Source organism: Cervus elaphus, chromosome 18 (genome assembly GCF_910594005.1).
Source record: "Cervus elaphus chromosome 18, mCerEla1.1, whole genome shotgun sequence".
NCBI classification, from domain to species: Eukaryota; Metazoa; Chordata; class Mammalia; order Artiodactyla; family Cervidae; genus Cervus; species Cervus elaphus.
This window is the reverse complement of record NC_057832.1, coordinates 81748222-81775507: the sequence shown is the minus strand read 5'-3', so window position 1 is coordinate 81775507 and position 27286 is coordinate 81748222. Positions and strand designations below refer to the sequence as shown.

The following is a 27286-nucleotide window of genomic DNA, read 5'->3' as shown; positions in this document are numbered from 1 at the left end:
GGAAGGCGCGCGCGCGGGGGCGCTCTCGGAAACATGTGCATGCGCAGTGCAGCACCCCACCCCCACCCCCTACTCCGCGCGGAGGTGGTAGGTGGCGTTTGGCTGCAGGCTGAATAAAACGCTGAAGAAAGGTCCAGAGGCAGTGTGGCAGGGGACAGTCGGGTGCGAAGTGGGTGCATCAGGAATATTTTGAATAGGATGGCACTGGAACCTGGGCTGCCTTGAAGGAGTTCTTATGCTGAGGAAACCGCAAGGTACCTCAGGCTTCCCTCTTGGCGAAGCAGAGTGGGGGGAAGGAAAAAACTCCCACGGACGGTAAAAACTAACGCGTGAAAAACTCAGAAACTCAACTGGGGGGAAAAAAGAAACGTTAATTCACTGACCAGCTGAGTAATGTCTAGCAAAATCTTCCAGGAGCTGTTTTACAGTTTGGGACCCGACGGTCAGGATCTGAGTTCTGTAAGAATTTCATTGCATTCTGTGGGGAAGGAATCTTGCAACTGTTAGTAGCTTCTAGGTGTGTTCTGCGCTTCAGTCTTGTCAGACTCTTTTCGACCCCATGGACTGTAGCCCGCCAGGCTCCTCTGTCCATGGAATTATCCAGGCAAGAATACTAGAGTGGGTGGCCATTTCCTCCTCCAAGCTTCTAGGGGTCCAGTAGATATTATGGGTCATTATCCAACTCGTCTGAAGCGCGCCTCAGTCGGGGCAGGACCCGCGTAGCGGCGGGGTCGCAGGCCGCCCAGCCACCCCCCCTTCTGCCTTCACGCGGAGAACTGACTTACACAGTCCTGCTGGGCGGCTCTGGATTACTCTCCCAGCCTTATCATCTTTCTGAATTTAAAACAATCCTTCTCCCATTTCTGCCCCTAACTTATGACACGATGTAGAAACTATCCTTCTCTGGGTTGATTCTCTTCCTACTGCTGAACCTTTCTCTACTCCCCCATCAATAAAACCATGCTGCTGCTGCTGCTAAGTCGCTGCAGTCGTGTCCGACTCCTAGCGACCCCATGGACTGCAGCCTACCAGGCTCTTCCGTCCATGGGATTCTCCAGGCAAGAGTACTGGAGTGGGTTGCCATTGCCTGCTCCGCAATAAAACTATAATTGTGATTTAATTAATCAGGATATTAGGCTGAGAATTCCCTGGGTCCACTGGTGAGTAACGGCACACTTTGACTGCAGAAGACCCGGGCTCAATCCCGGGAGGGGGAAATAAGATCCCACAAGCCCAGCAGCACGGCCAAAAATAAAGGAAGCCAGGTTGTTACTACTTGTATGATTAATCTTAATAACGTTTGTGTCCTTTTCGATTTTATCCTCACTAGGTCTCATAATGTCAGAATTATGCTGAGCCCAATCTGTTTATTTTCTAAGGTTTATTTCCTATTTGAACACAAGCCCAAATTGTTTTCTTTGTCATAACATTTACATGGGAACATGATAACAGCAAATAAAAATAAATGAGAAATTGATATAAAAACATCTGGAAATACTGGGGAACATTAGGTACTATAAACAAACGAGAAAACAATATTTTTCTTGAACGGAACACCACCAGAGCCTGAAATATTTATTACAGCTCCGGTTACCAGATAGTGAAAGAAACATGAAATGTAAATTGCTCCCTTGAAATGTGCTGCTGAAATGAACATGAGTTGAAATGACCCAGGGTGTTATCCAGACCTGATGCAGAAGACATTACTAGCTGAAAGTATTCTGACTTCTGCCATTGAGTGGATAGAATGCCTTTCCCATGGTTGCTCAGGAAATTAGTTTCAGTTCAGTTGCTCAGTCGTGTCTGACTCTTTGTGACCCCATGGACTGCAGCACACCAGAGTTCCCTCTCTATCACCAACTCCCAGAGCCTACTCAAACTCCTGCCCATTGGGTTAGTGATGCCATCCAACCATCTCATCCTCTATCGTCCTCTTCTCTTCCCGCCTTCAATCTTTCCCAGCATCAGGGTCTTTTCCAGTGAGTTGGTTCTTCCCATCAGGTGGCCAAAGTATTGGAGTTTCAGCTTCAGCATCAGCCCTCCCAGTGAGTATTCAGGACTGATTTCCTTTAAATTTGACTGCTAGAGAATTTTGTGTAATAAGCATGATCTTCTCAAATGACCAATCGGTGTAAGGTACAATTTGACTTTTTTAATGTTGTAAACTAGAGTTCTAATAAGTGTTTTGTTTTAGAATAACTTAAATTTACAAGAAAGTTACAAAGATAGCCCAAAGAGTTCCTGTATACTGTTTACTCAGCTTGATCTAAAGTTAACATCTTGTATAACCATATGTCAAAGCTAGGAAACTAATTTTGGTACAATACTATTGTATTATTACCAAACTATACACTTTATTTGATAACACTAGCTTTTCATTGATAACCTTTTTCTGTTTGAGGATCCAATCCTGAACACCACGTTGTGTTTTATAAACACTTAAGTGGCACTGGTGGTAAAGAATCCTCCTGCCAATCCAGGAGACACAAGATACAGCTTTGATCCCTGGAAATGGCAGTCTACACCAGTATTTTTGCCTGGGAAATCCCATGGACAGAGGAGTCTAGCAGGCTACAGTCCATGAGATTGAAAAGAGTCAGACACGACTGAGCACACAGGCAAGTGTGGTGTATTACTTTAAGCATAAAATGAGCAAATATAATTAAAGTCTAGTATTTTATAATGCTATTTTATAATCTTTGTCACTTCTCTCTGTTAATATAGTTACTCAAGAGGTAATATACCCCAGCATTTTCTGTGATATTAACTTTCTGATACTTTCATCTATAATTTTTGGAATGAATAGTATAGGTTAGCAAGATGTAATGATTAAATTGGGTTTGTTGCTATTGTTATTCAGTCACTATGTCATGTCAGCCTCTTTGTGACCCCATGACTGCAGCACACCAGGCTTCTCTTTCCTTCAGTATCTCCCAGAGTTTGCTCAAAATCATGTCCATTGAGACAGTGATAGTATCCATCTCATCCTCTGTAGTCCGCTTGTTTTACTTTCCATTTTTTCCAGCATCAGGGTCTTTTCCAGTGAGTCGGCTCTTTGCAGCAGGTGGCCAAATCTGTATTGGAGCTTTAGCTTCAGCTTCAGCATCAGTTCTTCCAATGAATATTCAGGGTCGATTTCCTTTAGGATTGACTGGTTTGATCTCTTCAGTGTTCAAGGGACTCTCAAGAGTCTTCTCCAGCACCATAATTCAAAAGCATCAATTCTTTGGTGCTCAGCCTTCTTTCTTTATGGTCCAACTCTCACAACCATACATGACTATTAGAAAAACCATAGCTTTGACTATACAGACCTTTGTTGGCAAAGTGATGTCTTTGCTTTTTATGCTGTCTAAGTTTGTCGTAACGTTCCTTCCAAGGAGCAATCTTCTAATTTCATGGCTGCAGTCACTGTCTGCAGATTTTTGGACCCCAAGAAAGTAAAATCTGACACTGCTTCGACTTTTTTCCCTTCTATTTGCCATGAAATGATGAGACTGTATGCCAAGATCTTGGTTTTTTGAACGTTGAGTTTTAAGCCAGCTTTTTCACTCTCCTCTTTCACCTTCATCAAAAGGCTCTTTAGTTCTTCATTTTCTGCCATTAGAGTGGTATCATCTGCATGTCTGATGTTGTTGATATTTCTCCTGGCTTTCTTAATTCTAGTTTGGGATTCATGGATGGGATTCCTCCATAGCATTTTGCATGACATAGTCTGCATAGAGGTTAAATAAATAGGGTGACAATATACAGCCGTGTGGTACTCCTTTCCCAATTTTTTTTTTCCAATTTTGAGTCAGTCAGTTGTTCCATGTAAGGTTCTGTTCTTTCTTGACCCACATACAGGTTTCTCAGGATATAGGAGACAGGTAAGGTGGTCTGGTATTCCTGTCTCTAAGAGAATTTTCCACAGTTTGTTGTCAGCTACACATCAAAGGCTTTTGCCTTATTAACAAAATGCTTCTTTTCCACAGTTCCTCTTCCAGAACCACCACAAGGACAAAACGTTGACATAATCGCTTGTTTTTAGTTCTTAACCCCCCTTTCCTGCATTCCTCGACTTCCTTTCTTTTAATCACCTCTTCTTACTACAGGTACTAAGAACCCTTCTGCTTTCCTATCACAGTACCTATCAAAACTGGACCTCAGGCATGGCTTTGATGCCTGCATTTTACAAGCTGATGTGATTTTTAAGTCAGTGTATTGTTCTCAGGGCATTTACTTTTAGTTTTCATCTCTAATTGTGAAATGAACAAAAAGCCCTAGCTTCTTCTAAAAAAATTTCAAACTTTAGTGTGAGAGAGCCTTCTATGGGAGATATATGTGAAAGCAGTGGAGGCTTCTTGGTATCCTTTGTATAAGAGAAGGTAGCAGCTAGCATTGTTTCTATAAGATTCAGTCTAACCTTAATTATTTTCTTGATTCTATAACCCAAGTTAGCAGGTTTCATGAGCTTTCATACCCAAAGAAAATAATGTAACACGAAGGTCTTGTTCACTGTAGTCCTTTATCCATATGATCTCCAGAGAAGTTTTTTTTTCCCTCGTAAACATACAGATTTGATCATATCACTGAATTCAAGATCCCCTCATGAACTCAGCATGACTGTTGTGTGCATGTTTCAAGATGGGAACATTTATAAATTTTCTTTCTTGGTCATTCCATCTCTATATCTTATTGACACCTTGATCTTGAAAAGACTTTTTTAATGGGAATATGTTTCCATCTCCAACTATGTAGCTATCTACATGTAGTAGGTACAACATATACAGCATCAGTTGTAGATACTACATCTACAGCATCAGTCTTTCCAGTGAATATTCAGGACTGATTTCCTTTAGGATGGACTGGTTTGATCTCCTTGCAGTCCAAGGGACTCTCAAGAGTCTTCTCCAACACCACAGTTCAAAAGCATCAATTCTTCGGTGCTCAGCTTTCTTTATGGTCCAACTCTCACATCCATACATGACAACTGGAAAAACCATAGCTTTGACTATATGTACCTTTGTTGGCAAAGTAATGTCTCTGCTTTTTAATACGCTGTCAAGGTTTGTCATAGCTTTTCTTCTAAGGAGCAAGCATCTTTTAATTTCATATAACAATTTTTAATTACATATAGCAATTTAATTTCATACAATAATTTTTAATTACATATAACAATTACCAAGTTCCTAATTTGTCCCATACACTCAGCTATGTGCTAGAACATTGCCATGGTTACTGGCATAACTAAGCAAGAATAATTAAGCATAGTAGTTGTATTAATGAGAACGAATTTTAGCGTTAGATACCTGAATTCATAGTGAGTGGAAAAAACTTATTTCTATTGAACAGGATTTTGCTTTGCTTTTAATGCACCCTGTTTTTAATTTGGGGCTTCCCTTGTGGCTCAGCTGGTAAAGAATCTGCCTGCAATATGGGAGACCTGGGTTTGATCCCTGGGTTTTTAATTTGAAGGATATCATTGAAAGTTTATTTTCTTGGAAATATATATAGAGAGAAATCCTAAGAAATAGTTGAATCATGTTTTTAAGACCCCCATTGTCAACCATTTGTACTGGAGGAAAAAAGTGTTTTAAAGGGCTTCTGCTATAGTATGAGTCATTGATTGCTCTCTTTTTTTATACTTTCTTTTAATCATCTACAGGTATAAGAATGGCAGTGGCATTATCAGAAGGGCCTTTGATAATGATGCTTAATGCTTGTCAAAAACAAAAGTACTCATGCAGCAGGAAAGTTGGTAGTATACTCAGAGTTCTCATTTACCTAAACCATTTCTTTCTTATTGATATTTCATAAAACAGTAACCACTTGCTAAGGAATAGAATTAGATAATTTGAATAGTAATTCTTTGTAACATTCTTTATTTGGAAATTTGAGACTAGTAAAAATAACAGTGTCCTGCCAGTTGAAGGGTATGTTGTAGTGCTGAACTTTGAGTTACTGTGCAATATTTTTTTTTAATCCTGTCACTTGTAATATGTTTGGTGAGAATTCTTAGGATTAAAGTTTTGATTACAAATTGTTGTTTAAAAAAAATGTAAGAGTCTGTAAATCATTGTCCTAGGCATGTGCGTTAGACTATCACTGTACATGGTAAGCTACAACTTTGGCATGGAACAGCATTTGTACACATTGCACTCACTGTGTAGCCTACTTGGGCTTATGACAGAGAATGTACTCTGAGATGGTGCAGAACATATAGCTTATTGGAGGACATGGTTGTGTGAGCAGAAATGAAGTTTATTGAGCACTCATTTTGTTCAAGAGCTTTAAAATATATATAATGTTTTCAATCTTAAGAGTCATAGACACAAGTTTTAAAAAATTAAATCTGTGATAATTCCATTTGGCCTTTCAGTTCATTTATTCATTCAATCTAGCTCTTGCAAGAACACTAAATCTTTCATTTGATTACTGCAGAGCTCCCAGATATTTTGGTATTAATTTCTTATATCTATTTATTTATCTCCCATTCACTCTTCAACCCACTAGAACTTTATTTCTGTTCCTACTGTTTCATGAAAACACTAAGTCCTTTTCTCAAACCGTATTTTATTTGATTGGAAATATCCATTAGAAAGGATATTAGGTATATTATATATGCCCCGTTTTTGTTGACCATACTGAGTGCTAATAAGGGAGAAAAAAGGAAGATATCAAAAGGTAACATAATCCATAGAGCCTTTTGTTCTATATAATGCTTTTACATACTTCTTAGTGAGAAAGATTAAGCTCAAACCCTAGTATGTAACAAAACTTAGGCCAGGGGAAATTGACAGTGTTTTGTAGTTATGCTAAGCATCACCCCTCCTACCCTTGACGTTACAGAATGCTGAAACAGTTTCTGATGAGTTAGAAGAACATGGCAGTAGTTGAATAAAGGAGAAGGCTGTTTCTAGAGAGAATAAAGGGTAAGTTGTTTATTGTAGGGAGCATTATATGATGGAGTTGGTATAAGGTTTATATGTGAATGATTTAGTTACTTTTACATTGAACAAGCCCTAGGCATAAGGCCTAATAAAGCATATATATTATATATATTGCTTCCCATTATCTCTCTAAATTTTTTCAATAGTGGAAGCTTTCTCCCACCACTGAGTTAGAATTCTAAGATTTCTATTCTTACTTAGATAATCAGCATCCCTAAAAACATTTTAAGGCCTAAAACACGTATCTGGATTTGATGGCTTAGACAGTAAAGAATCTGCGATGCAGGAAACTGGGGTCTGATCCCTGGGTGGGGAAGATCCCCTGGAGGAGGAAATAGCAACCAACTCCAGTATTCTTGCCTCGAGAATCCTGTGGACAGAGGAGCCTGGCAGGCTACAGTCCATGGGGTCGCAAAGAGTCAGACATGACTGAGTGACTAACACACTTTCCTGTATAGTAATTGAAACTATGTTTAACTTAGAGTAACATCTTTCCTCTCTCTCAGCTATTACTGAATTTAGTTGCCCGCTTTTGCTAACCTTGGCTTCAGACCTTTCCAGATTTGGTTGGAGCATGAAAGGGAGGAAGAAAAATATGGTAAGAAGATAAGGAAATCCTTACTCAAACTTTGCTTGGTGGGTTAGATTTGAGGTCCTGGGATTGAGAAATATTTAGGGCTGACCCTTTCATGGATGGTTTTGTAGGTACTTGAAGAGTCCCATCGCTGGGGCCTCTCACCTCTCATTTCCTAATGGATAGATCTCTATTTGAATGGTAGATTTAGACTCTCTCTGCCCTTGCTCCCTCCAGAACTTGGGGGTCCACATAGATCCTGTCCTTGTGAATTGAACCCCTTAATCCTTTTCTGTAGCCTTATTGTACTGAATCCAAGATGAGATTTTCCTCATATACTACCACCTCCATGCCATGGGAAGCCCTCATGTAGACTTTACCTGGTCACATTTGAGAGTGCTGGCCAATCCCCAAACAGCAAAACCTCTCCGCCATTACTGTCAAAGCAGTTTTTCTGCAGTCATTTTGCCTCATCACTGCAGAAGTAAGACAGTAAGTTTTCTTAGTAGGTTTCTCAGAAGCTCCTTTCAGTAGGCTTCCTGGAGACACATCCAAATGAGCGTGAGGGAACAGGCATAGCTTAATCCCTACACATCCAGGATGTAGAACCTGGAGGTCCAGGAATTTTGTGATCCTTTCCTTTAAAAATCTGAATTTGGTTCTGGCACCTGACTTAGGTATGAAGTATCTCTGTCCTCTTGATATCTCAGCTGTAACTTGTCATTCAATATCCTAAGATATTCCCTATTTGAAAAATAAGAAACTTGGAACTGGAATTGAATTTGACTAAGATGTTAACACATTATTTTCTGTTCTTTCTTGCATCTGTGTGTGATCTCAAACTTGTCATTTCTCTTCCTGATTAATTAATAATTTAGTTATGGGGAACTGGAGAAGGAATTAATATGAATTTTTCTCTTTATAACCTTTCTATTATAATAACTGATACTTATTTGGGGATGACATTTCCCACCTCTTTTATTCTTTTTTTTGCTTTCTGGTATGTAAAAGAAATAATAACAATAATCCTTCAAGTAAATCTTGGAGGACTGATCTTGGACTGTGAAAACTCTCCTGTGTGCCATTGATTTCGAATTTGGACTTCTCTTTGCCTACTCTGTAAATTGCCTCGCCAACAGTTAGGAATGATTACATCTCTTCATTAAGGAAATCATCTTTCACACGAAATGTCATCTTGTTAATATTACCCATCTTGCCATGTAATATTTCTGACAGAAAATTCTCTCATAGATGAAAGGTAGTTTCTTCCTTTTAACCAAAGGAAAATGGTGTCTCATTAGCTAATAAGCACTCTTTTTTGTTAAAAGACAATAAGATCTATGATGTGTAGAAATTACAGTTCACAGAGTAGAAAAGTCAATATTTACATAAATTTTGTATTACTTTCTCCTAAGACATTAAAGTGTTGAGACAAGAAAGCAAACAAAGATTACTTGTAAAACATTGCTGTGAGGCTATATATTAAAGTCCGTAGCAGAATTAGATAGGATATAAAATTGAGTGAACTTGACTCATTTAATTTATATAGGCACATAGGAATTACCACTAAGTCAGAGCTATGTTATTATTATTTCTTGTACATATCAGAAAGGGAAAAAAGAATAAAAGAGGTGGGATATATCATCCCCAAATAAGTATCATTTTACTAACAACTGTAGCCCAAGTTTATGAAAATCACTATGCTAGTACTAGTCATAATGTCTGAGAATTTCACACGTTATGGAGTGGTTAAGTTGTTGGAAACAGAAAGTTGAGTTCTTTGAGTCTTTGTCTACCTTGTATATATGTACTTATATACTCAATGAAGTAAAATTAAAAAGAGAGCTGACTCTCAAGATGTATCCTTTCTTCATATAAATTTAAAATTCTTTGATAACAATTCAGTCTCTACTCTCTTCTCTGCTTTTACATAGTCATAAACATAAAAGGAAGGAAAAAGAAAATCCAGAGGGTAAAGTGTTAGGAAGCACCTAACTTTGCTTTCCAGAGACAACTTCAAATTCACTTAAGAATTTGATGAAACTTGTGTATGCTCCCAACCCAAAGTCCCTGTGAATATATATAGAAAAAATTTCATTCCATTTGAGGGCATTCAAGGCTTCTGCAAAATTCATCCATATAAGCATAGGAAGTTTATGAACCCCCACTTCCTACCAGTTCTATCAGGAATCCAGTTGTTTCAGTTGGCCAAACCCCCTAAATATTTCCCAATTCCAATACCCTCTCACATCTTCACTTTTACCTTTATCCTTTGCCTGGACTGTGGTAGAAGCCTCCCAGTTGATTTACCTGCTTCTACCCTTGACCCCTTCGGTTCATGTTTCACAGAGTAACCTGTTGGATCCTTTGAAAACATAAATCAGATAATTTTCTTTTCTAGCTTAAAATTCTCTGATATCTCCTCATTGCAATTAGAGTGAAATGCAAAGCTATAAGGCCCCACATGACTTGGTCCCTGACAGTTTTTTCATGACATTCTCTTAACACGACACACTACCCATATACTTAATTTAAGACCTTTCTGCTAGCTATTCCCTTTGCCTGACATGTTCTGACATAGCCAGCTCTTCTTATATTCTTGGCCAACTCTTTCTTTCTCTTTTTTAAAGATTTTTTTAAAATGTGGACCATTTTTAAGGTCTTTATTGAATTTTTTACAATATTGCTTCTGTTTTATGTTTTTGGTTTTTTGGCTGCAAAGCATGAGGGATCTCCCCAGCCAGGGATCACACCTGCGCCCCCTGCATTGACAAGTGAAGTCTTAATCACTAGACCTCCAGGGAAGTCTCTTTAGCCAACTCTTTCATGTCATTATAGTCTCAGCTGAAATGTCATCTCTTCAGAAATGTCTTCCAGACCACCACGTCTAAGATTATAGCCACCTTTCAGTTATCTTCCGTTATTTTCATAACACTTGCCACTATCTAAAATGGCCCCTTTTCTTTATATATCTGTTTACTTGTTTACTATCTGTCTCCTACCTCTAGTGCTTTGTCTACTTGTTTTCCACTACAGCTCCAAACCTAGCTCAGCATCTGGCAAGAAGTGAGTGTTCATTAGATACTTGTTGAGTAAAGTGCATGATGGTTTTCTTTTATTAAAAATTATGAAATTAGTTGATGTTGTCACAATTATACTCTGAGTTTTTATAACATATGCTTATAGAAATAATAGAATTTTAATTAACACTGACTGTCATGCCAATGAATTCAAACTAGTGGTATTTACTAAATTTAAGGAAATTACCCAGTAACATCTGTCTTACTACCACAACTCAACTCAACTCTCATGCTAGTGAGACTCAATTCTAATAAATTCCTTTTATAGATTTTTTTTTTAACCTACAAAATGAGGGTGATGGAGGAATTCTAACATGAGTTGCTCACATTAGATTATCCTTCTACATATGACATGGGTAAACTCTAAGTGAGGCATTGGAGAATGACCAAAAGTAAGTAGATTCTAGAGCACAGTTGACAGTTTGTAAGAAGGGTTGTACTCAGATCCCTTGTTTTCCAAACTTAGGACAAAATTCAGTCTGTTCCCTGCATTTTGGCTAAAATTCTGCTACAAAACACTAGGTTTTGTGGCTTGAAGAGTAGAGGACTGAGTTTGGCATAACTGCTTGAAAGTAAGGGGAAAATCCAAAGTAGGAGGGATCCAGAGAAAGGAATCCTTAAATCTTTTTAATGACTCTTCTGCCAATGCTTGAATCACGCCTGAACAGGACAAACTTTAAGCCGTCAGCCTTCCAAAATATAGCCCAATCCATCAATTGCATGCTAAACCAAACAAACATACCAAAAAAAAAAAAAAGAGAGAGAAACCACAACTAATATTCTTTCTGAGAGTATTACAGACTCCAATCCGTTTGGAAAATATATGTTAAGGATATACCTAACGTTGCTAGGATAATAACATGTTAAGAATACAACCTAAAATTACTTAATAAATCAAGAAACATGGAAATTGTGACTCATTTTTGAGACAAATCAACAAAGATCAACCCATAGATGCTGCATATGCTGAAACCAACAGACAATGATTTAAAGCAATTACTGTAAAACATATTCAAGGACATAAAAGAAAATACGTGCATTATGAATGAAATATAGAAAATCTAACAGAGAAATAGAAACTATAACAAAAAATATATAAATTCTAGAACCAAAAACTGTAATATCTGAAATAAAATTTACCAGATGTACTTAACAACAGAATGCAGGTGATGAAAGAATCAGCAAAGCTGAAGATAGAAATTATTGGGAATTCCCTGGTGGTCCAGTGGTTAGAACTCTGGCCTTCCACTGCAGAGGGCATGGGTTCAATCCCTGGTCAGGGAACTAAAATCCTAGATGCCAGCCAGAGAAGAAAAAACAGAAGAATTAAATTAATAGAAATTGTCTAACCTGAGGAACACAGAGAAAAAAAATAATGAAGTAAAAATGAATAAGCTTCAGGAACTATACTGAAACCTCTAAGATAGGTGTCATTAGAACCCCAGAAGGAGATGAGAGAAGGGAATAATGGGCAGAAATAATATCTAAGGAAAATGTGGCTGAATATTTTCCAAATTTGGTGGAAGATATAAATTTACACATTCAAGAGCTTAACAAACCTCAAATGAGATAACAACAAAGAAAACCACACTGTTTAATAATAATTTGGCTGGTTTTTTGTCCCTAGTCCCTAGGAGACAACCTCTAAATCTTTGTAATTTCTTGGAGTGATAGGAAAGTCTTTGTTATTCATGGTGGGCCTCTGGGCCCACACCTAAATTTATGCTAATAAGATGACTCAAAATGGGGGCTAGCCACATGAGAAAGACCAAGCATGGAATTACAGGGTTGGGGCTTTGAGTTAGGTGTTATAAGCCCAGTCTCTGAAGAGGGCAGGATTGGCTGGAGATTGAGTTCAAGCACATGGCCAATGATTCAATCAAAATATTCAAAATTGATTCAGTCAATCAAGCCTATGTAATGAAACTCCAGTAAAAACTCTAGTCGCTGAGGTGAGCCTGATTAGGTAATTACACAGTAATGTGCCTGGAAGGTCGGGCATTCTAAGTACACAAAAGCTTTGTGTGTTGGACCCCCAGACCTCACTCTATGGGTCTTTCCACTTGGCTGGTCCTGATTTATATACTTTATGATAAAATTATAATTATAGGGTTCCATCCCTAGTTAGGGAATTAGATCCAGCATGCCTCAGCTAAGAGTTCATATGCTGCAACTAAAGAGCCCACATGCCACAATGAAAAGTCCCGCATGCTGCAACTAAGACCTGGTACAGTCAAATCAATAAAAAATCATCCCATGGACAGAGGAGCCTGGAAGGCTACAGTCCATGGAGTCACAAAGAGTCGGACACGATTGAGCAACTGAACATGCAAGTACAAGTTCTGTTAATCATTTTAGCTAACTATAATACTTTGGGGAGTACTGGAAACCCCTGTATTGGTAGTCAGTTGATCAGAAGCATGGGTGACCTGAAAACTCTGGAATTTGCACCTGGCTTCTAATGTGAGGGTAGGATTATGCTCCTAACTTGCCAAATGTGGCCTAATTCTAGGTAGTTAGCATTGTTGAGTCCTGCCCCCCAGACTACAGGTTCAAGGCATTGCCCCAAGGTCACAGAAGGGAAACCCAGAACTAAGTTCACCTCTAAAGCTGACTGAGTCCCTTAGTAACTGTTGCCAAAAGCCCCGTTGATCATCACTAACAAAATCCCTGGCTCCCAATTAGACAAAGATGCCCACTACAGTAGACACCTTATAGCACTCCAACCAGTCACCTAACACCAATCTTCCAACAGGAATTTTCTTTATCTTGAGGCTATAAAAGTTGGCTATTAACTCTCGAAAGCGCTTGACTCTCCCTGGTCTGTCAGGAGGTTGGCCTGCTGCACTTGCAGTACCCACTTTATCTCTATTCTTTGTTCTTAATACACTCACTCTTTTCTGCAGTACTCTGTGTCTTGGAGCCTCCTTGGTGACTCAGACAGTAAAGAATCTGCCTGTAATTTAGGAGACCCAGGTTCCATCTTGGGTCGGGATGATCCCCCTGGAGAAGGGCATGGCAACTCTCTCCAGTATTCTTGCCTGGAGAATTGCATGGGCTGAGGAGCCTGGTGGGCTACAGTCCATAGGGTCACAGCTGGATATGACTGAGCAACTAAAACACACTGTGTCTGGGGATTCTTTTCCAATCTGTGCTCAGATTGCCCCAACAAACATCAGACCTGCACTGCACACACCTAGGCACATTATTATCAAATTTGAGGGGGAAAAGTTATTTTGAAAGGTGTCAGAGAAAAATGACACATTGCATTTGAACTTGATTTGAATTACTGACTACCAGAATACAGTGGAGCGTCTTTAAAGTGCTGGAGGGGAAGGGAGAACAAGACTGCAACAAATCAGAATTCTATATCCAGTGAAAATTACCTTCCAAGAGTGAAGGTGAAATAAAATATATTTTCAGAAAAAGAAAACTAAAAGAATATATTGACAGTGGGCATGCACTATAAGAAATAATAAGGAAGTGTGTGCATGCATGCTAAATCCCTTCAGTCCTGTCCGACTCTGTGCGACGCTATGGACTGTAGCCTGCTAAGCTCCTCTGTCCATGGGATTCTCCAGGCAAGAATACTGGAGAGGGTTACCCTGCCCTTCTCGAGGGGATCTTCCCAACCCAGGGATCGAACCCAACTCTCTTACATTGCAGGTGGATTCTTTAACCATCTGAGCCACTAGGGAAGACCCACTAAAGAAAGTACTACAGGCTAAAGAGAAATAAAAAGAGATGCAAATTCAGATCTTGTTGTTGGGGGTAGGGATGAGAGCATTGAAGATTGTAGTATCTATCATGGAATTTTAATGTATGTAGATGCTATACATTTGACAACTTTAGCAAAAACAGGCAAGGGTGAGTGAATGAACTCCTGTCTTGAATGATTTCTGTATTTGACATGGATTGACTCAATATTAACCCTAAGTAGTCTGTGAAAAGTTAAGGATATATATTGTGATCCTTAAAACAACCACTAAAAATTAATGCAGAGAGGTAAAATAAGGATGCTGGAATACATGTTTATACATATGCTGTGTTAGATAAATCAAATATAAAGATAAACAAATCTAAGTCAAACTTTTTATTTCTTGTACTTATTAAATGATGACAAAATATTTCTGTTAGTGGTCTTTTTTGCCAAGGGTTAAGATTATATGATCTTTTTTTTAACTTCTCTCTTCAACTCTTTCTTTTTCTCCTGCCTCAGAGTCAGTGTTTTGTTCATCTTTTTCTCCTATGTTCTTGAAAAAAAATTGCCTATTTTCCCTTCAATTTGTCAGCAGACAGCTAGTGCTTGTTTTCTCTGCAGGGTACTTATTTGTTTCAGCTTCATTTCCTGCCGTCTTTCTCCCTAAGGTCATTGAATCACATTTTGATAAATACATTGTTATTAAGGTTTACTAGAGGCCATTACATTGGTAGATGTTTTAAATTAACGTATTTCATTATAATGAGTCAGAAAGTCAGTGAATTGAAAAATTACTCTTTGTGTGGGTATTCAACATTAGTTAGTCAACGTGTCCTTGCTGTGTGTGGAGTGCTCTTCTGAATTCTGTGGGAGTGTGATTATGGCAGTATTTCCTGGAGATAAAGCTATATAAAGAAGAAATAGGGTAAACAGAAGTGTCAGATAAGTGATCATAAGGTAGGAAGCATGGGGGCAAATGAATAGGCTACTGGCCTGACTAACCCAGGAAATTTTCACAGGCAATACTAGAATTGTGAAAGACTTGGGTGTGCCTTGTGGAAAGCTGACAGAACTCCCTAAGTGGAGTGAATATCATGGATATGAAGGAGAAATCAGCTAAAAAACATTTATTGAGTGCTGATTGCATCATATGCCAGTCACCAGAAGAACATGAAATATAGTATTTTTAGTATTTAGATAGCATTCAATATTTCCTAAAGATAGTAGGAAAGATTACATGTTCTCATGGGGGGAAAAGACAATATATATAGTCATAGATGCCAAGTACAAATAGATGCCAAATATTGTAGTGAAAAATGGGTGCTTAATTGCAGAAGGAAGGCTGAGTTAAATGGAGGGGGCTTTGAAGTGGGATCAGGGCCTAACATAACAGAGATAAAGGGAGAGATAGGATATAACTTGAATGATGAAGTCTGGGGACAACGGGCATATGCTGGAAAAGAGGATCATGATAAGATGGTGATGAATATGTTGCTGCTGGTGACATGTGTTGGTAAACATGATACCTGGCATGGAAAGTTGCATATTATTCAGGGTTTGTTTTAGACAAAATTATAATTAGATGGATTAGTTGACTTGACTTTATAAATAACAAGTTGTTAAATCTAAGCTTCTACATGAATTTATCATGGCTATGTTTAAATAAATTGTGCACTTTTGAGTTTCATCACTCCTTCTTTTTGCCACATGAAAAATATTATTTTCTAGACCAGTTCTCCAAGTGGAGACCTATCCAGTGTTCCGATTCTTCAGCTATATCCTCTGTCTTAGTCCCTTCAGGATAACATAACAAAATACCACAAACCAGCTAGTTTATAAACAACAAAAATTTATTTTTCACAGTTCTGATGGCTAGAAGCCCAAGATCAGGGTACCAGCATGGCTGGGTTTTAGTGAAGGCTCTTTTCTGGGTTGCCTTCTTCTGGCTGTGTCCTCACCTGATAGAAGGGGCCAGGTTCCCTCTGGAGCCTCTTTTAAAGGCAGTGTTTGTCACTCAGTCATATCTAACTCTTTGTGACTCTGTGGACTATAGCCTGCCAGGATCCTCTGTCCATGGAATTCTCCAGGCAAGAATACTGGAATGGGTTATCATTTCCTTCTCCAGGGGATCTTCCCCACCCAGGGATCAAACCTGGGTCTCCTGCATTGCAGGCGGATTCTTTACCATCTGAGACACTAGGGAAGCCCCTTTTATAAGGCACTGGTCCCATAAACACTTCCCATGGGGCTCCATGTCCTAATACCGTCACCTCTGTGGATTAGAATTGCAACATAAATTTTGGAGGGGCACAAACATTCACACTATAGCATCCTCCCTTTGGTTCTATTACATCATACCACCTGGAGCTTATATGGATTGATTGTTCTATCTCTTCCTCCTTCACTGATTCCATTTGAAGTTCATGGTCCCCTAAGTTTGGGCATAGTCTTCTATCTTCATCTTAACTTTATCAGTGTATACTTTAATGGGAGCAATAATTTTCTATCAAAACAGAGATCTCTCAACTTAATTTTATTTCTAGCTGATTTTAGATACTCCAGAAGATCCAGAATCAATTCTAATGCAACACATCCTGGATCAAGTTTGACCTCCCCGCTAATCTTCCTTTCTGTTTTTCATATTGTTACTGTCACCCTCCAAAAGCAGGCATACTGAAAACATCAGTTCTCTTTTCTTTCCATGTCATATCAATGTGACTAGTTACTAAGCTTTGTCTTTATGTATTTGAAATATATAATTTTGTCACTGTTTTAGAAGTTTTAACATGCATTATTTGACAGTAGAAAAGAATATACCTAACACATTTGTTGGGAACCATAATCATTTAAGAGATTAAGGAAATTCCCTTCTAAGTTTACTAAGAATATTTTTTTTTGTTTTTGTTTTTTGTTTTAATCTTGAATGGGTGTTGAATTTTATCAAGTGGTTTCTCTCTTCAGTTTGTTTATGTGGTGAATCCACTAGTTGATTTTCATGTGTTGATCTTTCATTAATTAGGATAATCCCAGCTTGATGCTAATGTGTATTTTCCTAGATCCTGCTGAATTTGGGTTTGATAATATTTTGTTTAGGATTTTTCACCTATCGTATTTTAGTGAGATGGGCTTGTGACTTTACTACTCTTTTTCACATTGTTCTTGTTTCTGGGTCTCAGGGCTGCGGAGGTGAGCAAGGTGAGGGCGGGGCCTTGAGCGCAGCCACCCACTCTCTGCCGGCTCTCGGTCTCTAGAAAAGGCGCGTGGTTCGGTCTGCAGGGCTGACTGCGGAGCCCCCAGCGGCAGCAGCAGGTTCCGCCGCGCCGCTGTCAAGGAGCCTGAGCCACTTGGCTCCGCAGCACGGTGCCGCCTAGAGGGCTCCGCAGGGCGAGTTCAGAGTGCCCGGTGAGCGCTCGCGGCAGGTCCCAGAGCACCGCTTTCGCCTATCACCTGCCTGCAGGGGGTGGGCTTGGCTGGGCAGGGGATGGGAGTCCCCTCTGAGACCTCTTGTCCCCCCCAAGCAGGAGCCACCCTCGTACCTCGAGGAAGCGCAGCGAACGAACGCAGGAGATCGCACCAGGACGTCTGTCTCTGCTTGCTTACGAGAGGTACCATTCCCCGCCGGCTCCCTCTACGGCGCAGGTGACCCGACCCGGGAGGAGAGCACTGGATCGGGAAAGTAACCTGAAATTCTCGGGGAAGAAAATTTTCTGGTCCCACTCAGTCCCTTTGTGCCATAAACTGGCCACTGTCAGCTCTACTTGGGAAATCTGCACAATTTGGGGAAATCGTGTTAGCTGTGTTTGGGAAATCTGCACAATTTTCCACGGTGTGAAACGACCTGAATAACCTAAATTTAAATGTTTCCCTCGATTTGTCTCTTTCACCTAACTTTATTTCTTTTGGCGGGGAGGCGGGATGCTGGAGGGGCGGGGGTGGTGAAGGACCGCGGTATACAGGGAAGAATGTGAGTCCCATCTCCTGGATCTGTCTGGACGCTCCACTCCTGGCTGTAAAGGTTGGGTCAGGGACATTTCCAGTGCCAGCCTGGAATGATTAGCTGTACGGCCATTCAAAGCGAATTTAGACATTGACTTCATCTATACTCTTCAGGCCCATTCACTGAGCAGTCAGTTTTTAGAGAAACTGGTGCACAGAATCATGAGAAAATATCAGAATTTTTCTTGAATTTCTTGAATGTCATTTGTGTTGCACCATGTCATATTAGCTTCTATCATCTTTATTGTCTTCAGACTCCTGAACAACTTGAGAAAAGCCAGGGATCCACTAGATATCAGTGCATAACGTATTTTTTAATGAATATTCAAAAGTTCATCAGTAACTTTGAAACTTAAAATGGTGCTTGAGCGTTCAACACTTGATAGACTGGAAAACGCCAGTGAAACACAACCACACACTCTTTTTCTTATGGTTACACATAAAATGGGCTGCATTTTGATCCTCTTGATTGAAATGTATGGTGGTAAGAGTCTTGGATAGGGAGACAGAAGACCTAAGAACTTGCTGAGCCATATCAAGAGAATTTTTCTAACCTTACTGTAAAAGGAAAAGGTTGGAGCACATGCTCCAAAGATCTTTGATGAAATGACTCTCATCACAACTTCATAAACATGTGTTGGATTTCAGTGACTCCTGAAGACTTTATCAGAATGTTGGTAAAGTTGTTACTCTAATGTCCTTTTGAGGGGAGGTCTGAAAGTCAGAAACTTAAAGGAAAACCAGCAAATACATAGTAGGCAATTTTGATTTGATGAAAACCAAATATATAAGTATTTATAATTTTTAGGTTTAAACAGATCATAAAGTAATTGAATAATTTTCTTTTTAAGCTAAAAACATATTCCTTCTTTTTTTTTCTGTACAGAATATGGATTTTGCCACAAGATGGTTCTACCTGCCTTTGGGTTGCATGTTGCTGATCCATCTGACTCATGCTGACTTTGAATTTCAAAAGGGGGTACTTGCCAGCAACAACCCAGGGATCATGGAAGACATTGATCCTCAGTGCTGGAATACGTGCTCTTTGACATTGATAGAGCTCAAGGAACTCAAGATAGAGCACAATGTGGATGCTTTCTGGAATTTCATGTTGTTCCTGCAAAAATCCCAGTGGCCTAGACATTATAATGTCTTCTTAAGCATAGCTCAGGATTTCTGGGACATGTATGTAGACTGCTTGCTTTCAAGATCTCATGGAATGGGCAGAAGACAGTTGATGTCTCCCAGGTATAATTTTCTACAGAAGATAAGAGAATTTAAATGTGTACTGAGATAATAGCAGTTTGGTTTTCTTAAAAATTCAACATTTAATCTTTCTGATTTTTAAAGTTTATCTAATAAGCTAGCAAATTTGCCGTATTTTTCCTAATATGATCAGCTTTGATTTTCATTTTTGCTGATTTTATATTGTTTAGAAGCCATGGGAGCTCTGATGTGCAAATACTTGATTCTAAATGATCTTCGAATATATTTTGGTGATCATTAAATAAATATCATCTTATTTTTTCCCATTAATAGTTCTGAAGAAAGTCATTTAGCCCTGTAATTATTCATATTACATTTGTTAAAAAAATTTTAAACATCAACATGTGTTTAGACTTTTGAAATTAATTTTTTCAGTAGGGTTGCTTAAAGGGAGGGAAACTTAAGAATCATATTAAAATAAGTGTTAACAATTTTTCCTCTCTGACTTTACAGGACTGGATTTTATAAAACGTGAGTTTTACCTTTAAGAGAACATGGAAAAATACCTCAAGCAGGATGACACCAACCTGAAAATTTAACCCTGTGTCAGTATTTATGAGCTCAAATATTTCCTACAGCATTTATCAAAATTGTTATTTCCAGTTCTTTAATATTGATGAAGGTTGTATTTTTGTTGATGTGTAATTGTTAGAATCATCATTTCTATATTTTTGGATAATTTGTCAATAATTTTTTATTTAGAAGGCATCTTTGTAAAGCGTCTTTTTTTTAAAAGAAAACATCACTTAAAATGCAAATACAATATATATATTTTAATACAATGATCAGTGGAGTAAAATAATAACCAATTTTATCTGGTGTTATATATAATATTGACCTTAAAACTGTGCCGAAATTAATGCCAATATTATCCTAAAAAGTAATATTTATAATCTTGATGTAGTATACTCTGTGGCTTCTGATATATGTGTCTCATCACCAAGCTATCTTATTATTACTTTTTATCCATTAAGGACTAAAATTTCATTTTATGTTCTCATTTTTATTGTCCTCATTTTAAAAAAAGGAATAATGAACAGAAAAGTAGTAAGAAACTTCATTTTAGTAAAGTGCAAAATTAAAGTGAAAGTCACTCAGTCATGTCCAGCTCCACTCAGTCATGTCCAACTCTGTGACCCCATGGACTCTATAGTTCATGGAATTCTGCAGACCAGAATACTGGAGTGGGTAGCCTTTCCCTTCTCCAGGGGATTTTCCCAACCAACCCAGGGATCAAACCCAGGTCTCCTGCAATTTCAGGCAGATTCTTTACCAGTTGAGCCACAAGGGAAGCCCAGGAATACTGGAGTGGGTAGCCTGTCCCTTCTCCAGCAGATCTTCCCAACCCAGGAATCAAACCGGGGTTTCCTGTGTTGCAGGTGGATTCTTTACCAACTGAGCTAACAGGGAAGCCCTTTAGTAAAATGTAATTGGATAGAATTTTTGTCTCTAGAAGACAAAAATTGTTTTTATATTTCCTTTTATATAACACATTTTATTCTAAAAAGGATGTGGAATTTAAAGAAATATACCAAACAATAGAATAACATGAATTAGATTAAGAGATTGGGATGATGAGAAATAGGAAACAAATAATATGCAGTTAAAGTTTTAGATCAAAGCTTTTAAATGTATGTCATAAAGTTCTGTACCTTTGATAAAGGGTAGCCATAAATTTAGTCTGAATTTCCAGTGTGAATTGGGGCTCATGAGTGGTTTCAAGATTCATAGTGGGGACCAAGCAATATGTTTGCGAGCCTAGCTTTTCCTAGGTCTGAGGATCAATAGAAGTCTGTCTGTCCCATAGGTTTTTTATAATGGCTGCCATGGGTTAAAGCATTGTGTTTTCAAGTATCCCAACAATGACAGATAGCCTTCAATGTAACTTGATGCCAGCATACCCAAACACAATTAAATACAAACAATTTCAAAAGCATCAAAAATAATATGAATTGTCTGATGGTTTGATTTGATCCAAGAATAAATTTTGAATTAGGGGGCCTGACATTCTTTGAGTTGTGGACCACTTTGAAATTCTGATGAAATTATAGACCCTTTACTAGGGGTTTTATATATATATATACACTCATACTTTGTACATAATTTCAGGTGTCCCATGAGTCCTAGGTCAAGAAACTCCAGTATTAAGGAATGAATGGACTGCATAGCTTTCAGGTATTTTTTTTTATAAGTAGCATTTCATATAAATAAGTTTTGTATAATAACTGGTTACAGATAATATGAGGTTTTAAGTTTAATATTATAAATTTCTAGATTGAGAATATTTGATCTTGCCAATTACAGATAGATCCCTAAGCTCAGAAAAGCAACTAGTTAGAGGGTAGACCATATGTTCTCTTATAAAAATGACCAAATACCCATGAAGCTGATTAATTCATTTCCTTTTATAGAGGCATGGGGTCATGATTTTTCCTTAGAAAACAGTCCTCTTTTGGAACTTCAGAAGTTCCAAAATGCCATAAAGCAAGATCATGTCATTTTAGCCTAAAAAATTATTCAACCAGTTGTCAGCAATCCTTGTTGTCATAAAAATTTTATTGCAGCAATGATGAGCTTTTTAATATTAATAAAATTAATTTCTAACCTTCCAAAACAGATTAACTGAAAATGGTTTCCTAGTTCTCCTAGTTAAATTTACATGCTACCTTGGATTATTAAAGAAGTTAAAAATAAGGATATTTCCTAAACTGAGCATTCTGGTTTTAGAGCCGTCCATCTTAAGTCTCTTTGATGGTACTTAGATATAATGCTCTGTTAAATCCCCCCAGTTTTGGGCATAAATCATGTCATTTGTATACAGAAGAAAAAAATTTTTTTCATCATTCACTTATTCATCCAACACAAATTCATTGAGCTTGGAGGTACACTGCTGAGCAATCCAGACACAATTCTTGCTCCCAGAGTTGTCACTGCTGTGGGACAAAGATGCAGCAGGAAATAATATTACTAATTCAAAATCACTTTTATGATGTCAAAATATAAGCTTTTTTTTTTTTTTTTTTTTTAAAAAAAAGAGAAATAGTAGCCAGAATAGGGTTGAGTGGGGAAAAATTCATAGTTCTCTTTTTCCTTATTCCAAATCATCAGACTAGTCAGACAAGATGATGATCCAAAAAATAAAACCCCAAACCCACTCATTCTTGCAGTGGTGGTATGGTAAAGACTCAATCAGTTTCACAGCTTTATGTATATGCTGAACTCTTATAGCTTAATTCAAAACCAGTTATTTTCCAGAGTGCTGAAAGCTGAGGAGGGAAAAAAGATAGCAAAACATATATTGGGAACTCACTGGAAGTCAAGTGGTTGGGACTTCTTGCTTCCACTGCAGGACACATGGGTTTGATTCCTAGATGGGAAACCAAGATCCCACATGCTTCAAAGCACAGAGAAACAAAACAAATAAAACCATCTGATATTGCTCCCAAAATATTTCTTCATGAGGTGATACAATGGTTAATTTACTGAGTGCCTATGCTTAAAATTCCTCTGCTCTTCCTATAGATTTTTTTTTTAACTTTAAATAAGCTTTTTATTTTGGAATAGTTTCAAATTTGCTGAAAAGTTGCAAGCTAGTGCAGAGAGTTCTTATATACGCCTCACCCATTTTTCCATATTGTTAACATCTTACATTAGTCTGGTATGTTTGTCATAACTAATGAACCAGTATTGATACATTCTAAATTAAGCTTCATATTTTATTTGAATTCCACTAATTTTCCCCCTTTTATGTCCTCTTGCTGTTCCAGTCTGATGATTTGGAATAAGGGAAAAGAAAACTATGCAATTATTCCCCACTCAACCCTATCCCATCCAGGACACCATTTACATTGAGTTGTCATGTCTCCTTAGATTCTAAGAAGATGTTTTTGATGACCTTGATAATTCCAGATACTGGCCAGGTATATTGCAGGATGTCCCTCAATTTGGGTTTGCCTGATGTTTCTCTCAGGTTTTGACGAGGGTTATAGGTTTTGGGGGAAGAAAACTATAGAGGTAAAGCACTGTTCTCAACACTTCATATCAAGGGTACATGCTGTCTACATGACATACCCCACAGATGGAGTTTAACCTTGGCTAAAGTAGTATTTGGGCTTCCCAGGTGGCACTAGTGGTAAGGAACCTATCTGCCAGTGCAGGAGGCATAAGAGATGCCGGTTTGATCCCTGGGTTGGGAAGATCCCCTGGAGGAGGGCATGGCAACCCACTTCAGTATTCTTGCCTGGAGAATCCCATAGGGAGAGGAGCTTGGCAGGCTACACAGTCCATAGGGTCACAGAGTCAGACACGACTGAATGACTTAGTATGCAAGGTAGTATTTACCAGATTTCTTGACTGTAAAGTTACTTTCCCTTCTCTTTCTATGTTGTATTCTTTAAAGCAAGGCATTAAGGATAACCCACACTTTAGGGAATGGGAAGTTATGTTACATTTCCTTGAAAAAGAACTATCTACATAAATATGTAGATATTTATGTCATGAAACATGGCTGCCAATGACTGATGTAAGCTTAGGCTGTGTTGGCCGCAAGTGAGTAAAAATGAGAGGGACTAGTTTTATTATACCCTCTATGTATCTATGTTAAACCTGTAAATTTTTGCTTGGTTCTTTTGGTCTCAGTATAGAGGAAAGTAACAAATTTCAGCACTTCAGAAAGAGCTGGCCAGATTCATAGTCTGGAATGATTAAATAAACTGGATATTTGACCCCCAAAGACTTAGGGTGAATATCACAGTTTTACCCTGTGATATGAAATGTACCCTGTGTTCCAGAAACAGACTGAGGAACAGAAGAACAATTGTTGTTCACCTAATTATTCACTGGTTTTCATCCAATATGAGCAAGCACTGGCTGAAAGGATCTAATCATGTAATGAACTCCTCCCTCATGTGGTAAAATTCTCATTATTGAACAGTGTTGAAGCCACTTTCATCTGGGCTCCTAAACTCCATTTTTATTTTCTTGACTATTTTTTCATTTAGTTTATTAGCAAAAGTTTGGGAGCTAAAATTTTGTCTCACTTGACTCATGGAAGGAAATATACTATCCACCTTTCAGCCAGGCTGGATGGACTCAGGAGTGATGTAGTGGGAGCACAGGTGTGAGGAGAGACGGAGACTTGTTAGAATTAGTGACAATGTCAGACAGGGGGACTGATCTGCTGGCTCACTGCTGAGTGCCTAGAACTATAATATGGGATCTTGGATATTGTCTGTCTACCAAGTACAAGTGTCTGGATTAAGCAACCTTACTACCCTTCATCCACATACATTTCTTCCTCTGTTAAATGGCTGCTAGGTAATAACCTGCCCTATTTTACCTTTCCTCTTTCTGATGGGTGAGATTTACAACAACAGGGAGAAATTCTACAGAAGGCACAGATTTTTTTGATTACAGTCAGTCCTAATAAATCTGGAGATACCAAGTTGTACTATATACAAAAAATGATATTCACCCAAGTAATATCAATTCTATTTCTACTCTCTGGTCATATTAATGTAGTAGTATTTATGCCTCATTTTAGAGAAAGTCTACCACTCTTATGAAGTGAATGCATCTGAACTACCATAACGTGTCTGTGTTTAGCATTCCCTGTATAGTGTTTTGTTGGTTGAACCTTCCCTTTGAGTTCAGGACTTTGCTGTATTTGCGTAAGTTGAGGGAAAGGCTGACAAGACCTGGGGCTACCATTACACTTATTCAGTAATTAACTAAGGTGTTGGTTACCACAATGAATGAGATATGGTCTCTGTCTTGTCTTTAGGGAGCTTGGAATCTGAGGAAGGAATTTACAGTCTACAAAATGGAGTAAACATTCCTTTCTCTTAGTCACAGACACTTCATCTCCGTTCTGTACGCATCTCAGATGTACCCAAAGTGTATCTGGTGCTTTTTGTATGGGCCATCTCACTGTTGCATGCTCCTTTCCACATCCATTCTTGTGTCTCAGTAATTCCCCTTTGCATGTGTGCGTGCATGCTAAGTTGCTTCAGTCGTGTCCAACTCTTTTCGACTCTCTGGACTGTAGCCCTCCAGGCTCCTCTGTCCATGGGATTCTCCACACAAGGATACTGGAGTGGGTTACTATGCCTGTCTAGAGGAACTGCCTGACCCAGAGATTGAACCCATGTCTTTTAAGTCTCCTGCATTGGCAGACAGGTTCTTTACCACTAGCACCACTTGGGAAGCCCCAACTCCCCTTTACATGGAACCTTTGTGCTTAGGACTGCCTGTGAAGAAGAGGAACAAATTTTGCCTTCTGCTGTCCTCTTGGGGGTGGTGGTAATAGAGAAAGGGGTTCAAGAGAAGACAAAGCTCACTGATAAGCTGATGCATATTATGTACCCCTATGAACCACAGGAGAGTGGGCAGCCAGGCCAGGGTGAGAGGTCACTGGCAACTCATTCTAATTAGAACATCATCAATAGCTGCCATTTCTTCTCTCATTGCAAATGCTACTCTCCTCACAGAGGGAATAATGAAAAGATTCCTGGAGGAATGTGAGTTGGAGGAAGTGTAAGGGGAAGAAGGAGGAGAAAGTAGGAGAGGGTGGGCCCAGTGGGGTATTGGAACCCTCTTTTATTTGATAATGCAAGTGGATCCTATGCATGTCTTCCCAACTCTGCATTCAGTAGCACCATGTTGGTAGCTTGAAATAAGTCATCCTGGGAATATTTATATCATGCAAATTGGCAAACACTATACATAAGAGCTTTTTCCCCTTGAAGAGCTGGTTGTTATACATTTAACCAGTACACTGCTATGTGCACTCTATGGGCCTAGAGACTAGACTCAAATTCCAACATATTTTCCTTTCTGAGGAAATAGATTCTTGTCTCTCCCAGCCCTGGACATGAACTCAAATTTGCAGCTTCCTGAGTGATAAGGGGGTTGATGGGGTTTCAGGCTTTGGAAACACATAATGACACACAGGGACACAGACACTTATTGCTCTACATCCAATATTAAGGGATGTACCTCTATTTGGCAAGATACCTCCACCACCAAAAACATTTCCCTCCATACCCCCTTTCCATCCCCATTAAAGAGAAGTATCATTGGGATTTATTTATATACTAAGAGTTAAAATAGATAGCTAATGGGAAATTGCTGTGTAGCGCAGGGAACTCAGCCTGGTGCTCTGTGACAATCTAGAGGGGTGGGATGGGGTGGGAGGTGGGAGGGATCTTAAATAGGGAGGGGACATGTGTATACCTATGACTGATTCATGTTGATGTATGGCAGAAACCAACACATGCAGGTCAAGAAGCAATAGTCAGAACTGGACATGGAACAATGGACTGGTTCAAAATTGGGGAAGGAGTACGACAAGGCTGTGTATTGTCACCCTGCTTAATTTCTATGTGGAGTACATCATGTGAAATGCTGGGATGGATGAATAAGAAGATCAAGATTGCTGGGAGAAATATCAATAACCTCAGATAGGCAGATGATACCACCCTAATGGCAGAAAGCAAAAAGGAACTAAAGAGCCTCTTGATGAAGGTGAGAGAGGAGAGTGAAAAAGCTGGCTTAAAAGTCAACATTCAAAAAACGAAGATCATGGCATTTGGTCCCATTACCTCATGGCAAATAGATGGGGAACAAGTGCAAACAGTGACAGACTTTATTTTCTTGGGCTCCAGAATCACTGCGGACAGTGACTGCAGCTATGAAATTAAAAGACACTTGTTCCTCAGAAGAAAATCTATGATAAACCTAG

General features: G+C 38.8%; 1 protein-coding gene across 3 annotated transcripts; it reads left to right on the top strand.

The window, feature by feature from the left end:
- Positions 1–26: 26 nt before the first annotated feature.
- On the top strand, positions 27–19709 carry FAM237B (family with sequence similarity 237 member B). Of its 3 annotated transcripts, none has more exons than XM_043871978.1 (3): positions 27–254; positions 17805–17888; positions 19166–19709. In XM_043871978.1, exon 3 carries the CDS (start codon positions 19169–19171, stop codon positions 19574–19576), a length of 408 nt encoding a protein of 135 aa, XP_043727913.1. In that variant the 5' UTR covers positions 27–254; positions 17805–17888; positions 19166–19168; the 3' UTR covers positions 19577–19709. The 3 variants fall into 3 exon arrangements, with proteins under 3 accessions (XP_043727913.1, XP_043727914.1, XP_043727915.1); XM_043871979.1 differs by having other exon boundaries at positions 27–315; XM_043871980.1 differs by lacking the exon at positions 27–254 and adding an exon at positions 17573–17685.
- Positions 19710–27286: the final 7577 nt, after the last annotated feature.

Coding starts and splice junctions, on each gene's coding strand:
- FAM237B (XM_043871978.1), top strand. CDS start 19,169: ATGGATTTTGCCACAAGATGGTTCTACCTGCCTTTGGGTTGCATGTTG.